The 12,603-nt window shown below is 52.3% G+C and overlaps 1 protein-coding gene across 2 annotated transcripts; it reads right to left on the bottom strand.

Annotated features, from left to right (window-relative positions):
* Window positions 1-294: 294 nt before the first annotated feature.
* Window positions 295-7,898, bottom strand: OSR2 (odd-skipped related transciption factor 2). 2 transcript variants are annotated; one of them, XM_010955766.3, is made up of 4 exons: window positions 7,505-7,898; window positions 2,742-3,510; window positions 1,631-1,730; window positions 295-872 (listed from the first exon to the last, which is right to left on the bottom strand). In XM_010955766.3, the coding sequence occupies exons 2-4, from the start codon at window positions 3,395-3,397 to the stop codon at window positions 690-692; spliced, it is 939 nt and encodes a 312-aa protein (XP_010954068.1). In that variant the 5' UTR covers window positions 3,398-3,510; window positions 7,505-7,898; the 3' UTR covers window positions 295-689. The 2 variants fall into 2 exon arrangements, with proteins under 2 accessions (XP_010954068.1, XP_010954069.1); XM_010955767.3 differs by having other exon boundaries at window positions 295-790.
* Between the last annotated feature and the right edge of the window lie 4,705 nt (window positions 7,899-12,603).

Raw genomic sequence — 12,603 nt, 5'->3', positions numbered from 1 at the left:
TTTTATCTGAAGGGCTAATACACAAGGTATTAGAATAAACAAAAGGGGATAAAACCTCAGGGTATCCATTTTAATATTTTCAAAAGCCAAAAAGACAGCACAGTTGACCAGTTCCGAAATGCCACAGTATGAGAAGGGAAGAGATGAAGTTTCAGTAAGAGAATTGTTAGAAGTCTTATTTTAAACGCCTAGGGATGAAGAAGGCCCTTCAATACTGACTGTTTTCAAGGCATGCCACTCTTCCAGAATCCAGAGGAAAAACAGAAGTTAAATAGCAACGCACTTTTGCAGGAGTGTTGGAACAAACAAGAAAAAAGTTTTATTTTGAAATACAGTCTTTAAAGATAAATTTGGCTTCCATTTTCCATATCTAGGTGCATCCAACAAGATACAAAAACAGACAACACAACAAAACAGAGACCCACAACATTATGTACAGAGCTCTAAAATGAGCTGTGAATATCTACAAGAAACTAGTATATGTTCTTTGTGAAAGGATGTACTTGTGTGGCTTTCTATAGTTCTCAGTCCTCGGGAAGAAGAGTTAACCTCCTGGAACTGCAGGTGCGGCTGCAGCCAGGGAAGAGCTGGGGTCAGTGAAGGGCTGGGGGGTGGCCCCCCATGTGGGAGGCGTGGAGAGGTGTCTGGGGAGGGGAGCGGCGGCGGCCCGGGACAGATCCGGGGCTTCTCTAGAAGTCCTGCCGCGGGGTGTGAGTCAGGCTGTGCCGCCGCAGATCACAGTTTCGCCTGAACACTTTACCGCACTGCTCGCAGCTGTAGGGCTTGATGTCTGTATGGGTGAGAAGGTGAGTTTTCAGATTACTTCTCTGATTAAAGGTTCTTCCACATGTGGGACATTTGTGTGGAGATTCCTGTTCAGATGTGAAGCAAGCAAAGGATTAATCCTTCACACCGCCACGGCACCCTTCTCAGTAGTTTCTGTCTTATCGGTATCACAAGCGTTAACATAACACGCACGACCACAAAGAGGGACTTGCAGGAACAAATCTGTGCTCCTAATCCTCCAATCACGAAAACACACGCGCAGGCACACACGGGGGGCCCGACTGCACTGATAACTGCCGGTGGCCACCGCGGTGGGCTTTGTGATTTCCAGCTCTTTACATTTCATCACCATGTCATAGGCAGGAAAAGGGGGAAGGAAAAACTTTAATCCTCTCTTAAGGAACGACATTCTCCCGGGTAATAAGGCTCCTCTTTGCTGGAAAATTAAACTATTCCTCAATGTTCTGAAACCTACAAATTATGAGGCCCCTGGGAGAGAGCGCGTATGGGATTTCACCATGCCTCCATTATCAAAATTACCTTTATTTCCTCCCAAACACGAAAGCTTTAAATGCAGGGCAGATCAGATGAAAAAAAAATTCTAAAATTAGGATTTGGAATAATGAGAGTGGCCTGTTCTTTAAGAAAAAAAACACATAAATATTTATGTTAAATAAAATTAATTTCATCTATGGAAAAAAAAAATCAAGAGTGCTGCTTTCCCCACCTAGAAAGCTAACTCAGAGCCTCTTAAGACAAAGACCCTGCCATTAAAGCACCTTCTGTAGAGCAAAAATGATACAACAGAACCAGTAGTTGTTTTTAAAAAAGAAAATAGACTTACCTGCATATGTAAAGTTTTGTGGACTGCTAGAGTTCTAGACTGACAAAATCCTTTCCCACACTCCTGACATTTGAAGGGTTTTTCTTTGGAATGGATATACCTGAAAGTCAATATAAGGTTTCATTGAAATGGATTTACCACCACAGTGAAGAGTTTCTTTTGGCAATTACTTAAAATTACAAAGTCGTAGGGGGAAAAAAGAAACAGGATTTCCATTATTTTTGTTTTTGTGTTTTTTCTGTTTATGGTTAACCTCAACTAACAGACTCTTCAAAACATTCACCGGACTCTGGCTTTATCTACACTTGATCGCCCTCTGTGGCATATTCTGGAGCTCAAAATCGTGCCGAATGAGCTCCTCCTGGTCTCTACGGTTTTTCTGGGATTTAAACTGGTCAAATCAGGATGTAAGGCAAGGCCAAGTTTAAGGGAACTGATTTTAGCAAATCCCTTAACAGCCCTGGAGGATCCTACCTTGGGGGACAAGAGCAAGTGGACTCCAGGAAGAAGATACTCTCACTCCCACTCCTGGGAAGTTTTTACCATATGTAAACACTTACATTATAGTATGTCTTCAGTTGCCTTTTATTAATGCGGAGTTTACGATGTGGAGGGAATATGGGGAGCTATTTCTAAATTCAGTGATCTCAAGACCCCCGCAAACAAGTTTAAAAGAGAGGTTGCTGTGGTGGGCTCTGGGGGTGAGTCAGGGAAGGGAGGGAACCCAGTGGAGGTGGTTGAATAGATTTCCAGAAATGATACTGTGGCAGCCAGGACCTGTACCCACCATGGAAGGTCTTTGGGGTCATCAGGACTACCTGCCCCATCCGCTATGGGTGACCTGGAGGAAACTGGAAAACAGACCCCAGGACCAAGGCCAACCCAGCAGATTTTAAATACCTAAGAATGGGGACGGCCCTCTCACATGCAACTCATGCATGCCTCTGCAGCAGCAGCCCTTTGAGGAAAAAGGTAAATGTTGGGGATTGGTTGTAGTTTACTGGGGCAGAGTTTGGAGGATATATTTTAGTTCAGAGGGGCTTTTACTTGGCATGTAAACCAGGACTTGATATTCTGAAAAAATCACCCTTCCCTGCCCAGGCCACCTTACCTGTGATCCCGCAAATGATCTTGCCTCCGGAAAGCCTTGTGGCAGATGTCACACGTGTATGGCCTCTCGTCCGTGTGGGTCCTCTCGTGGATAAGCAAGTTGTAAGATTTGGTAAAGTGTCTGCCGCAAAACTTGCAGATAAACTCTTTTTTCGTTTTGGAGGGCAATCTCCCTCGGGACGGCTTTCTGTCCGGAGTCAATTTACTGAGGCCCGAGATGGGGCTACCCAGCCCCGGGCTCAGCTTGGTCAGGTCTCCCATCTTAGGGGGGTCATCTTGTGTGGCAGCCACGGCCAAGTTGGCAAAGTCAAAACGAGGCCGGTCCTTGTGCAGGGCTGGGAGGACGTGGGCAATGGCTCCCTGCTTGGGGTGGAAGAGGTGGGTGGTAAACGGCAGAGCCGGGAAGGGGAAGCGCGCGTCCACGAGGCCTTGTGCCGCCGCCATCTCGGTGATGGTGGAGCGGGTGATCTCGTGCATGTTGGGGTACCCCAGTGTCCAGTGGTTCATGTGCATGGTCTGCACGGCACTGAGGCCGTACAGGCCCTGCAGGTGGTCCACGGCGGCGGGGAAGGTGTTCACGGCCTGCAGGAAGGAGTAGTTGGTGAGCTGCAGCGATGGGTGAAGCGGGATGGGCGCTGGCAGGGCCTTGCTCCCCATTTTCCGGAGTGTTGGAGGGCAGAGGGAGACGCCCCTTTTTTCCAGGACTCAGAGGTGAGTGTGCGTGGGGCTCCGACGAAAACCCAGAGGGACAGCAGCAAGCAGAGAAAACCCTAAAAATGGCAGGGGAGAAAAGGAAAGTCGTGACTATTATCCAAGCCTTCTCGATCTGCCTTTTGGTGCTACGTTGGTTGCCACATCTTCCTTTTAGTCCTCCTCCCCACCCTACTCCAGGGCCTCCCAAAGGAGAGGTGAGGGAACCGAGTAGCGCCTGCCAGGGGAGCTCAGCCCCGGGTCCAGGGTGTCAGGCGGGCTAGAAGTGGTCCCCTGGCCAGTGGATCACCCATCGAAGATTGGATTCCAGGCACGCACGGATTCCAGGAGCGGAAGACTCGGGCCAGGCGGGGGAGAAAGAACCGCGGGCAAGGGGCTCCAGCAGAGGCGGCACCCAGCCTAGCCCACCCACCCCTACCAGGCCAGGCGAAGCTAGGTCATCCGTGACAGCCCGCTGTGCCAACACCCGCCGGCCGGGCTGAGCCTCTGTCGCCGCGGTTCCTCCGAACTCCCCGGGGAACGACAGGTTGTGGGTCGGATCTGGGCTGGAGGGCCGGGCTCAGCCGGGCGGCTCAGAGCGCTGTACCCGGAGCCCGCCGCCCCGCCCCGTGGCCACCGATCCAGCGCTTTACCCGGACCGCGCCAGGGGTGCGGGAGAGCAGCCCGGGAGGCTTTGCGATCCCAGGCCTCCAGAGCCCTCGGAGCGGCCTGCCTCGCCCGGTGCTGACCTCCGAGGTTTTCTTTTTCCCTTCTCTGCCACAGTCCCATTTATCAGCGGTGACGGGCCACAGGAAAGAAAAGTGACACCTCGGGGGCTGGTTGGGCCTGGAACGGCCCCCTCCTCCTTCCCAGGGGCCTTCTCCTCCTACCCCCCACCAAGATCCCTTCCAGATGTACAGGCTCAGTGGGGGGTAGGGGTGGAGAACGACCCAGAGGCGGGAGCCCCTTCTCCCAGACCCAACATCAGACTCTCCGGAGGCCCCTAGGCCCGAGCACTTTTCGACCTGGCAACAGGAGACTACACCGATGAAGCCCCGGGAAAGAGAGGACAGGAGAGACGGCCCCCTGGGGAGGAAAAGGGAAGGAGCAGCAGGGGAGCCACAGCAGACCAAGTACCGCGCGGCTCTGCCCCGCTGAAGAAAGCTTGTTTTTCTGCCTGAGTTGAGTGCGACGTTGCTCCTGCCACCTGGAAGCCGGCCGGGGTCTGCGGCCTGGGCCTAAGCAGGGAGCGCGCACTTGCCTCTCCTTGCACCCCCAAGGGCAACACGGAGGTCGGCTTTCAGACCCGGTTTCCACAGGGCACCTCACCTGCTTTCAGGGTAGGCCCACGGCCAGCCCCTTTTTAGCAGCGAGTTCTGCCAGCTTGGCGTGCCTGGGTCTCGCCTCTGAAGGGCCCCCCCAGGTGCGGGACTCACAGCTAAACGCTTTCCCTGGAGAAGGGCAGGCAGGCCTTTCTGAGCCATCAACCTTTTATGCACGGTTTTTGAACCCAGCAAGAAGGTGGGAGAGTTTGTCCAGACTTCCCTTGCACCAACCATTTCTGAGCCTGAAATTTTCTTCTCCAGTGTGTTGTGAAGTGTTGCTTGTGGCTCCGAGGGCAGGCTTAGGGGCTGCGCTAATGACACAGCAGCTCCTGCAAGGCAGAATCTGGCTGCCTCCGTGAGACCCACACCTTCCGTTCCTCCTCCTCTGTTTGGAACGGCTGGGAGACAGGGATTTATTAACGAACCGCTTCTGCCTGGTGGTATGCGGTCTGGGAGTTGAGGTTGGGGAGTTAAAGAGAGGTGTGTAACAGTCAGAGGGTCTCAGTCAGACCATTCAACCGAAACAGTAAACCTCCATTAGTAATAAACTTTCCCACCACAAATCACAATTCATTTCTGTTCAGTGGCAACCCTCAAACCCTCTCCTAGAGAGGTAGGGGAAAAGGATTCTACTAACATCCCTGGTAATCTATCTGATTATTTCCTCTTCCATTAAAAATAATACATAATACCTTTATTTCCTTCTTTTTGCATAAGGAGGATTTTCCAGAGATTCCAAATATTATTTTTCCCGTAGTGTTAAAAAGCAGCCTCCACCATAGAGAGGAAATTGAAATTATTATTTGGGCGTATTCCCAGACTAGATTTCTTAGAAATAAATACAGGAGGCAAAGTGCAATTCCCACCATGTTCTCTGTGTATGTACGTCTGGGGAGTGGTGGGTGCATGCTGTTGACTGAAGGAATATCAGGACCTGTGATTTTATTCCAAATGCACAAAGTGAACTCTGCCATAAAGGTTACATGTTAATTCTGCCACCAAAAAGTGCCACATTCCTTCTCTTTTGCACCAAATGTCTTAAAACACAAAAATTAACACCTCTATTATAATTCAGCTTCATGGTGGCACAAAAGTGCTATTTCATAGTATGTATTCGTTTTAATTTGCAGGTCAAATAGTTTCTTCATAGAATAGCAAACCCTTCAGAAACTGTACAACCCTAAATATCCAACAAATACTTTTGCCATAGATAATTAGGGAGTTTAGATTTCCACTCTCCTGCTGAGTAGCTGGAAATCTATGTCAAAAGATATTTTAAGTCAATGCAGGGATCCAAAGTACTTTCGTTTTGTCTAGAGTTGAACATGTAGTTCTCACACTCAGTTTCAAGCAGTAACAGCCGTCATCTGCTGTCACTTCTCCACCATCCCGTCTTGGACCATTAGTTACTTTTAATTTTGCAAAGAAAAAAAAAAACTTAAACCAATGAAAAGACATTAATGTTTAAGTGGAACTGAGACTAGTTTTCTTTCATCAGTCTTCTTCACAAGAATTTCAGACATACACAGAATTTTGGTAAAAATTCACCTCACTGGCTGACAAGTGAGAGGTGTACATACTAATTTCAGTTCAGTGAAGCTTTCAAAACATTGGAGGAAAAAAGGCAGTGGTAATTTGATTAGGAATCTCGCTCTTTGGTAATGTGTTATTACACTGATTATCTAAAAATAATATACAGTCAGGGGTCATCTGCTAAAACCTGTGCTTTGGAGTCTGAAAGAAATAACTGATGAATCCATAGGCTCGCTGAATTTCTCGGCCCAAGCCATAACAGAACTTCACATAAATCAGAGAGCTACACTCCAGGTGGATCTAAGGAGATCATTTTTTGAAAAATAAAATTAAAATGGGCAGACTGGATCAGGTGAACAGAGAGAAACGACGGCGAATTTCCTGCCCCTTCACTGCGCCTCTGCCTTCCCAAGGAGTTAATTAAATTAAGATGCCTTCCACATAAGCTGGGTTCTGTTTCTCTCTGCTCCCTCACTCCCCCTGCGTGAGTAATTTTCTTGTTCTGCTCGGGACTGCAGTTTGTTTAGCAGAGAAAGTAGCTGTCTGCGCCGTTTCGCTCCAGGAAACGCCAGCCCTCTTTTGTTCCCTGCTAACAGGTAGGGAGACAGAGCCAGCGCTCCCTCCAGACACCTTTTTCGCCCTCCTTCCTTCAACGCAATTCTGCTCTCTGTTGCCATTTCTCGAGAATCCAAGCGTTTAAACCCTAGGGGAATTTGTCTTCTGCCTCCTCCTCCCAGACTGGAGGGTGGAGGAAAATCAAAAGACCCGCACAAGGTTGGAGAATTACCTAGGATTGAACTATTACTCTCCTGTTGAAACGCGCTGGCTAGACAAGCACTGTGTGTCCCGGCCTGTCCGCGCAGCGGTGGACCAGGAATACTAAGGCAGGCAGAAAAACCATGGGCTTGTGGGTTTAATCTCGACGTACGTCGATCAGCTTTTATAAGAAGACTTGCTGAATGCTTAGATTAAATGTCGCAAAACAAAACTAGAAACAGTACATGAAAGCGTCTGTCGTTGCGTGTTAGCTAGGAGTGGCGTGCCTGGGATCTGATAAAGTGAAAAATACAAAGCCCCGGGATTGTATCCATATGATTCTTTTGCACAGCTTCTGAACTTGTGGCACGCTGAACCAAGAATTTGAGTACCCTCCTTCACCCCTCTGCAGCCTTCCTTACTTAGGCGGCTGCAGCCCCTTCCCAGAGCGGACACTCACCTCCAGCAGAAAGGTCCTTCTGGGCAGCGCCACTCAGATCTGGTCCAGGCAGTCAGACGCACAGCTTGTAAAGGTCATTGGGTCCAGGCCGGGCAAACTTCTTTTTCCGCGCGGAGTCCCGGGAGCCGCAGACATGGTCCGGAGGACGACGAGTAGCCAGAACGAGAACAGATTCTCGCTTTCGTCCGAGTCTGTGGACGCAGAATGTGTAAAGACCCGGGGTGGTTGGCCCCGGCGCTCAGCGCTCGCCTGGAACCTCGCGCCGCCGCGAGCCTCTCGAAGCCGACTCCGGGTAAGGTCGGAGCCTGCAGCCTAGCAGGGCCATCACCCTCCAGCAGCGAGCGCGCCGAGCTCTGTCCCCTCCCGCGTCCCTCCCCAGGCTGTTCGCGGCCCGCAGTCTCCGGCTTTAGTAGCGGCCCCGCCTCCCCTTCGGGCGGGCGTCCCACCGCCTAGCCGGGCCCACTGAGCCCAGGCTCCGCCTCCACGCCCGGAGCCCGCTAATGGTCCACTCTGTTTACTTGTGTTTGGATAGCAACTGAGTCTTAAAGGCACAGGTTTGCTCGAGGTTTCCCTGTTACAGAGGCAAAGCCAAGGTGACTCAGTTCAAAACTCACACACAAACACAAAGCGCACCCACTTCCTTCTCGGTGCCACTTTCCCTTATAACATTAGAAACCGAACAACTGTCTTCCTTGCCTCCCGAAGACCCCGCAGACAAACCCAAAGGGCATTTTGTAGTTTTACTTGGCGCCCTCGCAGCGTTCATTTCCACATCTTAACAATTTTAACGTTAACTATCTTCTGCGTAGATAAAATCAATCACTTCTAGATTGTATTCTCCAGCATGTATCAACCTTCCCTCAACTTACAATACAGTTTTGTACATACTTTTGGTCTATTATGACTACATGTAGTCTGCTTTCGCCTGCAGTTTTCAAAACGAGGTTTGTTTATAGAGGTGACAATTGACTAATTTTGTAATTACTGCAAAAATATGTGGAATGTCCCAGGAGAAATTACTTCCAATATTTAAGCTTTAATCCTACAATGTACATTTCATAAGCAGTTAACCAACTTGGTTAAAAGCGTGGGCATCTGCAACCCATTGGCAAACAATAAAGAATCCATCTGGAGTGGGTGACAAGCAATCATTTAATATTTAGGAAAATATTATTCTAAGTTCTCAAACGTGTACATCTTTTTTCATTCCCAGCTTCTCCCCTCCCCATTAGAGTTCAGTCGCCAGGAAACGTAATCGAATTAGTGATTACGATTGTAATCTGTAGTGATACATTTTTCAGGTTCCTCTAAAGGTTTGGTCCTGTGTGAGTGTAATTGCAGAACGCAGTTCAGCTACTCTAGAAGTAGAGTGACTGAGTGACAGAGGATGACATATTCTCATTTTAAACAGCTTCTTTTCAGATGATCTGGGTGAGCAACACTGAGCAAAACGCTCTTCGTCCCAGACGAGTCTCTGGCGATTCCCATTAGCCCCCTGCAAGCCTGTGCTTCGAGGGGCATAGATCTTCAAGCCAAGAAGCTGCACAATTCAAAGGTGTTCCGCTAAAATATGGTTTTTGATGTGCTGCCCCAAAGGACAATTAAAATAATCTCAATCGTGAGGGGCAGTGGACGAGTATAAGCAGAAGACGAAAAGCTGTCAAAAGGTCAGTGATTGAGGAGCCAGGTAGAAGCTACGGGACATTATTTTATTAAGATAAAATTCCTTCCCATTTTACTAATGCAGAGGTGGATAGAATTTTTTGTACCTTTGGCAAAACATAATTCAGAGATAGCAGATCTTTCTTTCTTTTTTTTCTTTCTTTCTTTCCAATTTCAAATTTACTAAGGTTAAAAAGTGAGCTTGGAACGGAGACCCAAGTGTTTCATACCCTTCAGTATTTAACGGCTTCAAAGTAGGTTTGATAAAACAGTGTGGAAGTAGCAAAATGCCTAAGTTCAGGACTTAAAAAAATTTTTCCCTAGTGGATTCTATAGGGGTGCTTTCATTTTAGCGCTCAGCCATGAACCCCAGCTACGGGGATGCCTGCGGTCCCCTCTCTCCAACCGCCTCATTCCTTCTGCAGCTTTTCTCAATTTGGAAGATTTGGAGAAAACTTTCTCTTCTTTCAGACCCCCAGGACACAACTACCGGGGTGGTGACCTGAAGAGTGCTCCTACGCTTCGTATTTCCTCTTCTGCAAGTGGAGGTAACTCCCCGGCGATGGGCTTCACACCTTCCTACCGTGTGTGTGTGTGTGTGTGTGTGTGTGTGTGTGTGTGTGTGTGTGTGTGTGTGTGTGTTGCGCAGAACCGCCTGCTTTTCCCCCGGGATAAACAAAATTTCCAACCATCCACAAGCTGCACCCTCTTTCCGCAAACCTCCTGAGCCCAGGTTTTTCCGTAAACCTATTTACCTCGCCCACCCCAGCTTCCGAACTTCCACAATGGAGTCTGGGCCACGCCGGCCAGAGCGCGGCAGCTGTTTGAAAGGTAGGGAAGGGTCGGCGAGCTCCCGGTTTGGGGGGAAGCCTCGTGGCGGGGCAATGCCTCGCCAGCCTCCAGGCCCCGCCACCGCAACGGGCAGGTGCGCGCCCCACTCGGAGAGCGAGCTGGAGGCTGAACGCGGCGCCGCACGACTCGTAGGACTCTCTAGGGCCACCTCCGCGACGGGATCCTTGAGCTTCTCCACGCTCTGCCCCAGCAAGCCCCCTGCCCCCGTCGGCGTCTAGAGCGCACGCTCTGTGAGGGCCCACCCAGAAGCAGCCTCCTCGGCCCGACTCCCGGGTGTCAACGCCCGGCAAGGAGCATAGGCCACTGAGCCCGCGGGGAGTTGTGGGGTCCTGGTGTGTGGAGCTGGAAGTCCCAGAGCCTACAGACGCCCAGCTGCGCTCCAGGAGCTGAGTCTCTACGCAGCCCTCCCACTCCCCCTGCGCCCTCCAGGAGCTGCGCTGCGGGTTCACTCCGACGTTTCTGCCGACTGGTCATCTGCTGTCCTCCCGGCTCTGGGCTGTCGACACTAAGGAAGCTTCCAGGGAAAGAGCTAGCAGACTGACGGAGGGAGCGCGAGCAGTTGCTGCCCAAACCCGAACTTCCCCTAGAGGACTGGACGCAGGCGGGGAAAGGACAGCGGAGGAGTGGGAGGAGGAAGGGGCCCGCAGAGTAGATCCCTCCCCACCTCCACCGGCCCACCCAGGTGGCTCGGCCAGTTAAACGGCGAACAGGTGTCAGACACACGCTTCCCTGGGGTTGACTCCGAGCCTCTCCCACTCTGACCCACACGCTGAGAACATCGTAAAAACTTTCGCCCTTTAGAATACACACTATGGAAACCCCATCTTTTTTCAGGAATCTCAGCTGCCATTACCTCTGAGGACTGAGGACTCGCCTCCCTTCTCCCCAGACTTCCCGTGCCTCTTCAGGGCGGGGACCTTCTGCATTTGAACTTCCCGCACTGTTTGCCGCTTCTCGCTGGAGCCCGGAGGTAGCTCTTCTCTTCTCCAGTCCTGGAGTAGTGAGGAGGCCCGCGGAAACCTAGAGAAGGATCTCGGGCACTGGGCTTGGAACTGAGGGTGAGGAGCCAGAGTCCAAAAGACTAAGAATTTTACCTTTAAAAAAGTAGGTTCGAGACGGAGCTCTACAAAGGGATGGGGTGGGAAAGCGCAGCCGCAGGCGGGACCTCGGCCGCTCGCGGGAAGAGCCTCAGCGCCCCCTGGAGGCACGGGCCGAGCACTACGTGGCGCGGGCGCCAGGGGAGGTCACTCAGGCTCCTGGGTGTGAATGCCTGGCTGCCAGCGACCCTGCCGGCCGCTGGTTCCCTTTCACCTCGACCCGGGCCCCTTGGCTGCAGTGGTAGAGTCAAGTGCGCGGCAGGGGTGCTGAGGAGAGGACCTGGCTTGTCACGGCCAGTAAGCCGCTCTATCCCCACCGCTGGGGCCTTTGTGAGCGTCCCGCTCGGTGACCTCCTCGCGACTCCTTTCCTGGCAGGTTTTTCTAAGACAGACTTTCGGACTCACGACGCCGCCGAGGGTGGCCCTGACTTCCTCAGGGCTGGGGAAAGACACTAGTTATGACCCCAGCCCAGGGAGTTCGCGGCGCTCCGGAGCTGATCAGCTCAGATTCTGGCAGATTCCAAAGCCTCGTGTATGGTCTCTGCGGGAGAGGCAAGAGGTTTCTCAGGGGACAGCATTTGGAAAGGCTCTCCCACTCCCCACACTTACCCCTCATCTCACCCAGCATTTGAAGCCCTATCGAGACTGGATCGCTGGACGGGTTGCGCCGTCCTTGAGCCTTAGCCGGAAGTCGCGCGTCTCGAGGCGCGCGAATTGCGCGGGACCCTCTCCTGGCCTGGGAGTCTGAGGACCACCCGCCGCCTCCAGCCGTCCAATCCCCGGGCCTCCACCTCCAGAACTGAGCCGGGCGGGAAGCCCCCGAGGCCGGCCTAGTCCCTTTGGCTCTTCCCCCGGGGCGGCGGCAGGGGGAGAGGGGCGTGTTGGGCCCAATGGCGCCCTCCTGGTGCGTGCGCCCCCGCTCCGTTTCATTCCGTCAGAGGCCTCGGCGGGCGCCCTTTCAGCCACCAGCTTGCAGGGCACCGAGTCGCCGGGAAAGGGGAGCTACCTGTGGAGGCTGAAGACGGGGTCGGAGGGTTAGCTGCGTGGCCAAAGCCAGGGTGGTCACGCCTGGGGGCAGACCCTCGGGTGAGCCGGGTCCCGTCGGAGTTTGGCTTTCCCGGGGGAAGTCTCCGGCAGCGCCGCCGCAGCAAGGCCAACTCGAGGCCGCCCAGCGATCCGTCAGCTCCCTCGTGAGCCCGAGAGCGGCCCCGCGCCTTCACGCCGCCAAGAGTCCCGAGAAGTCTCTGGGAGGGAGCGGGCAGCAGCGACCGTCTGGCTTCGGCACGTGCTGGGCGCGAACGCGGGCTCCCGGGGTGCGCGGGGCCACGACGCTCTTGCGCTTTCAGTGCCGCTAGGGAAGCGGGTCTACTACGTTTTGCCCCGCCAGAGAGCGAGCCAGGTCAATCCCTACGTTCCCGCGTCGAAGGACAGCTTCCATATCAAAGTGCTTTTCTAACGGGGCCCACTGGTATCCATGACCAGGAAGAC

The sequence above is a fragment of the Camelus bactrianus genome, chromosome 25 (assembly GCF_048773025.1).
Source record: "Camelus bactrianus isolate YW-2024 breed Bactrian camel chromosome 25, ASM4877302v1, whole genome shotgun sequence".
In the NCBI taxonomy this organism is placed as follows: domain Eukaryota; kingdom Metazoa; phylum Chordata; class Mammalia; order Artiodactyla; family Camelidae; genus Camelus; species Camelus bactrianus.
The sequence above is the reverse complement of the archived record's forward strand: the minus strand, read 5'-3'. Positions and strand labels throughout refer to the sequence as shown.

Coding starts and splice junctions, on each gene's coding strand:
- OSR2 (XM_010955766.3), bottom strand. CDS start 3,397: ATGGGGAGCAAGGCCCTGCCAGCGCCCATCCCGCTTCACCCATCGCTG. Junction 1,731..2,741: donor GATCATTTGCGGGATCACAG/GTAAGGTGGCCT, acceptor ATTGACTTTCAG/GTATATCCATTCCAAAGAAA. Junction 873..1,630: donor ACAAAACTTTACATATGCAG/GTAAGTCTATTT, acceptor ACATCTGAACAG/GAATCTCCACACAAATGTCC.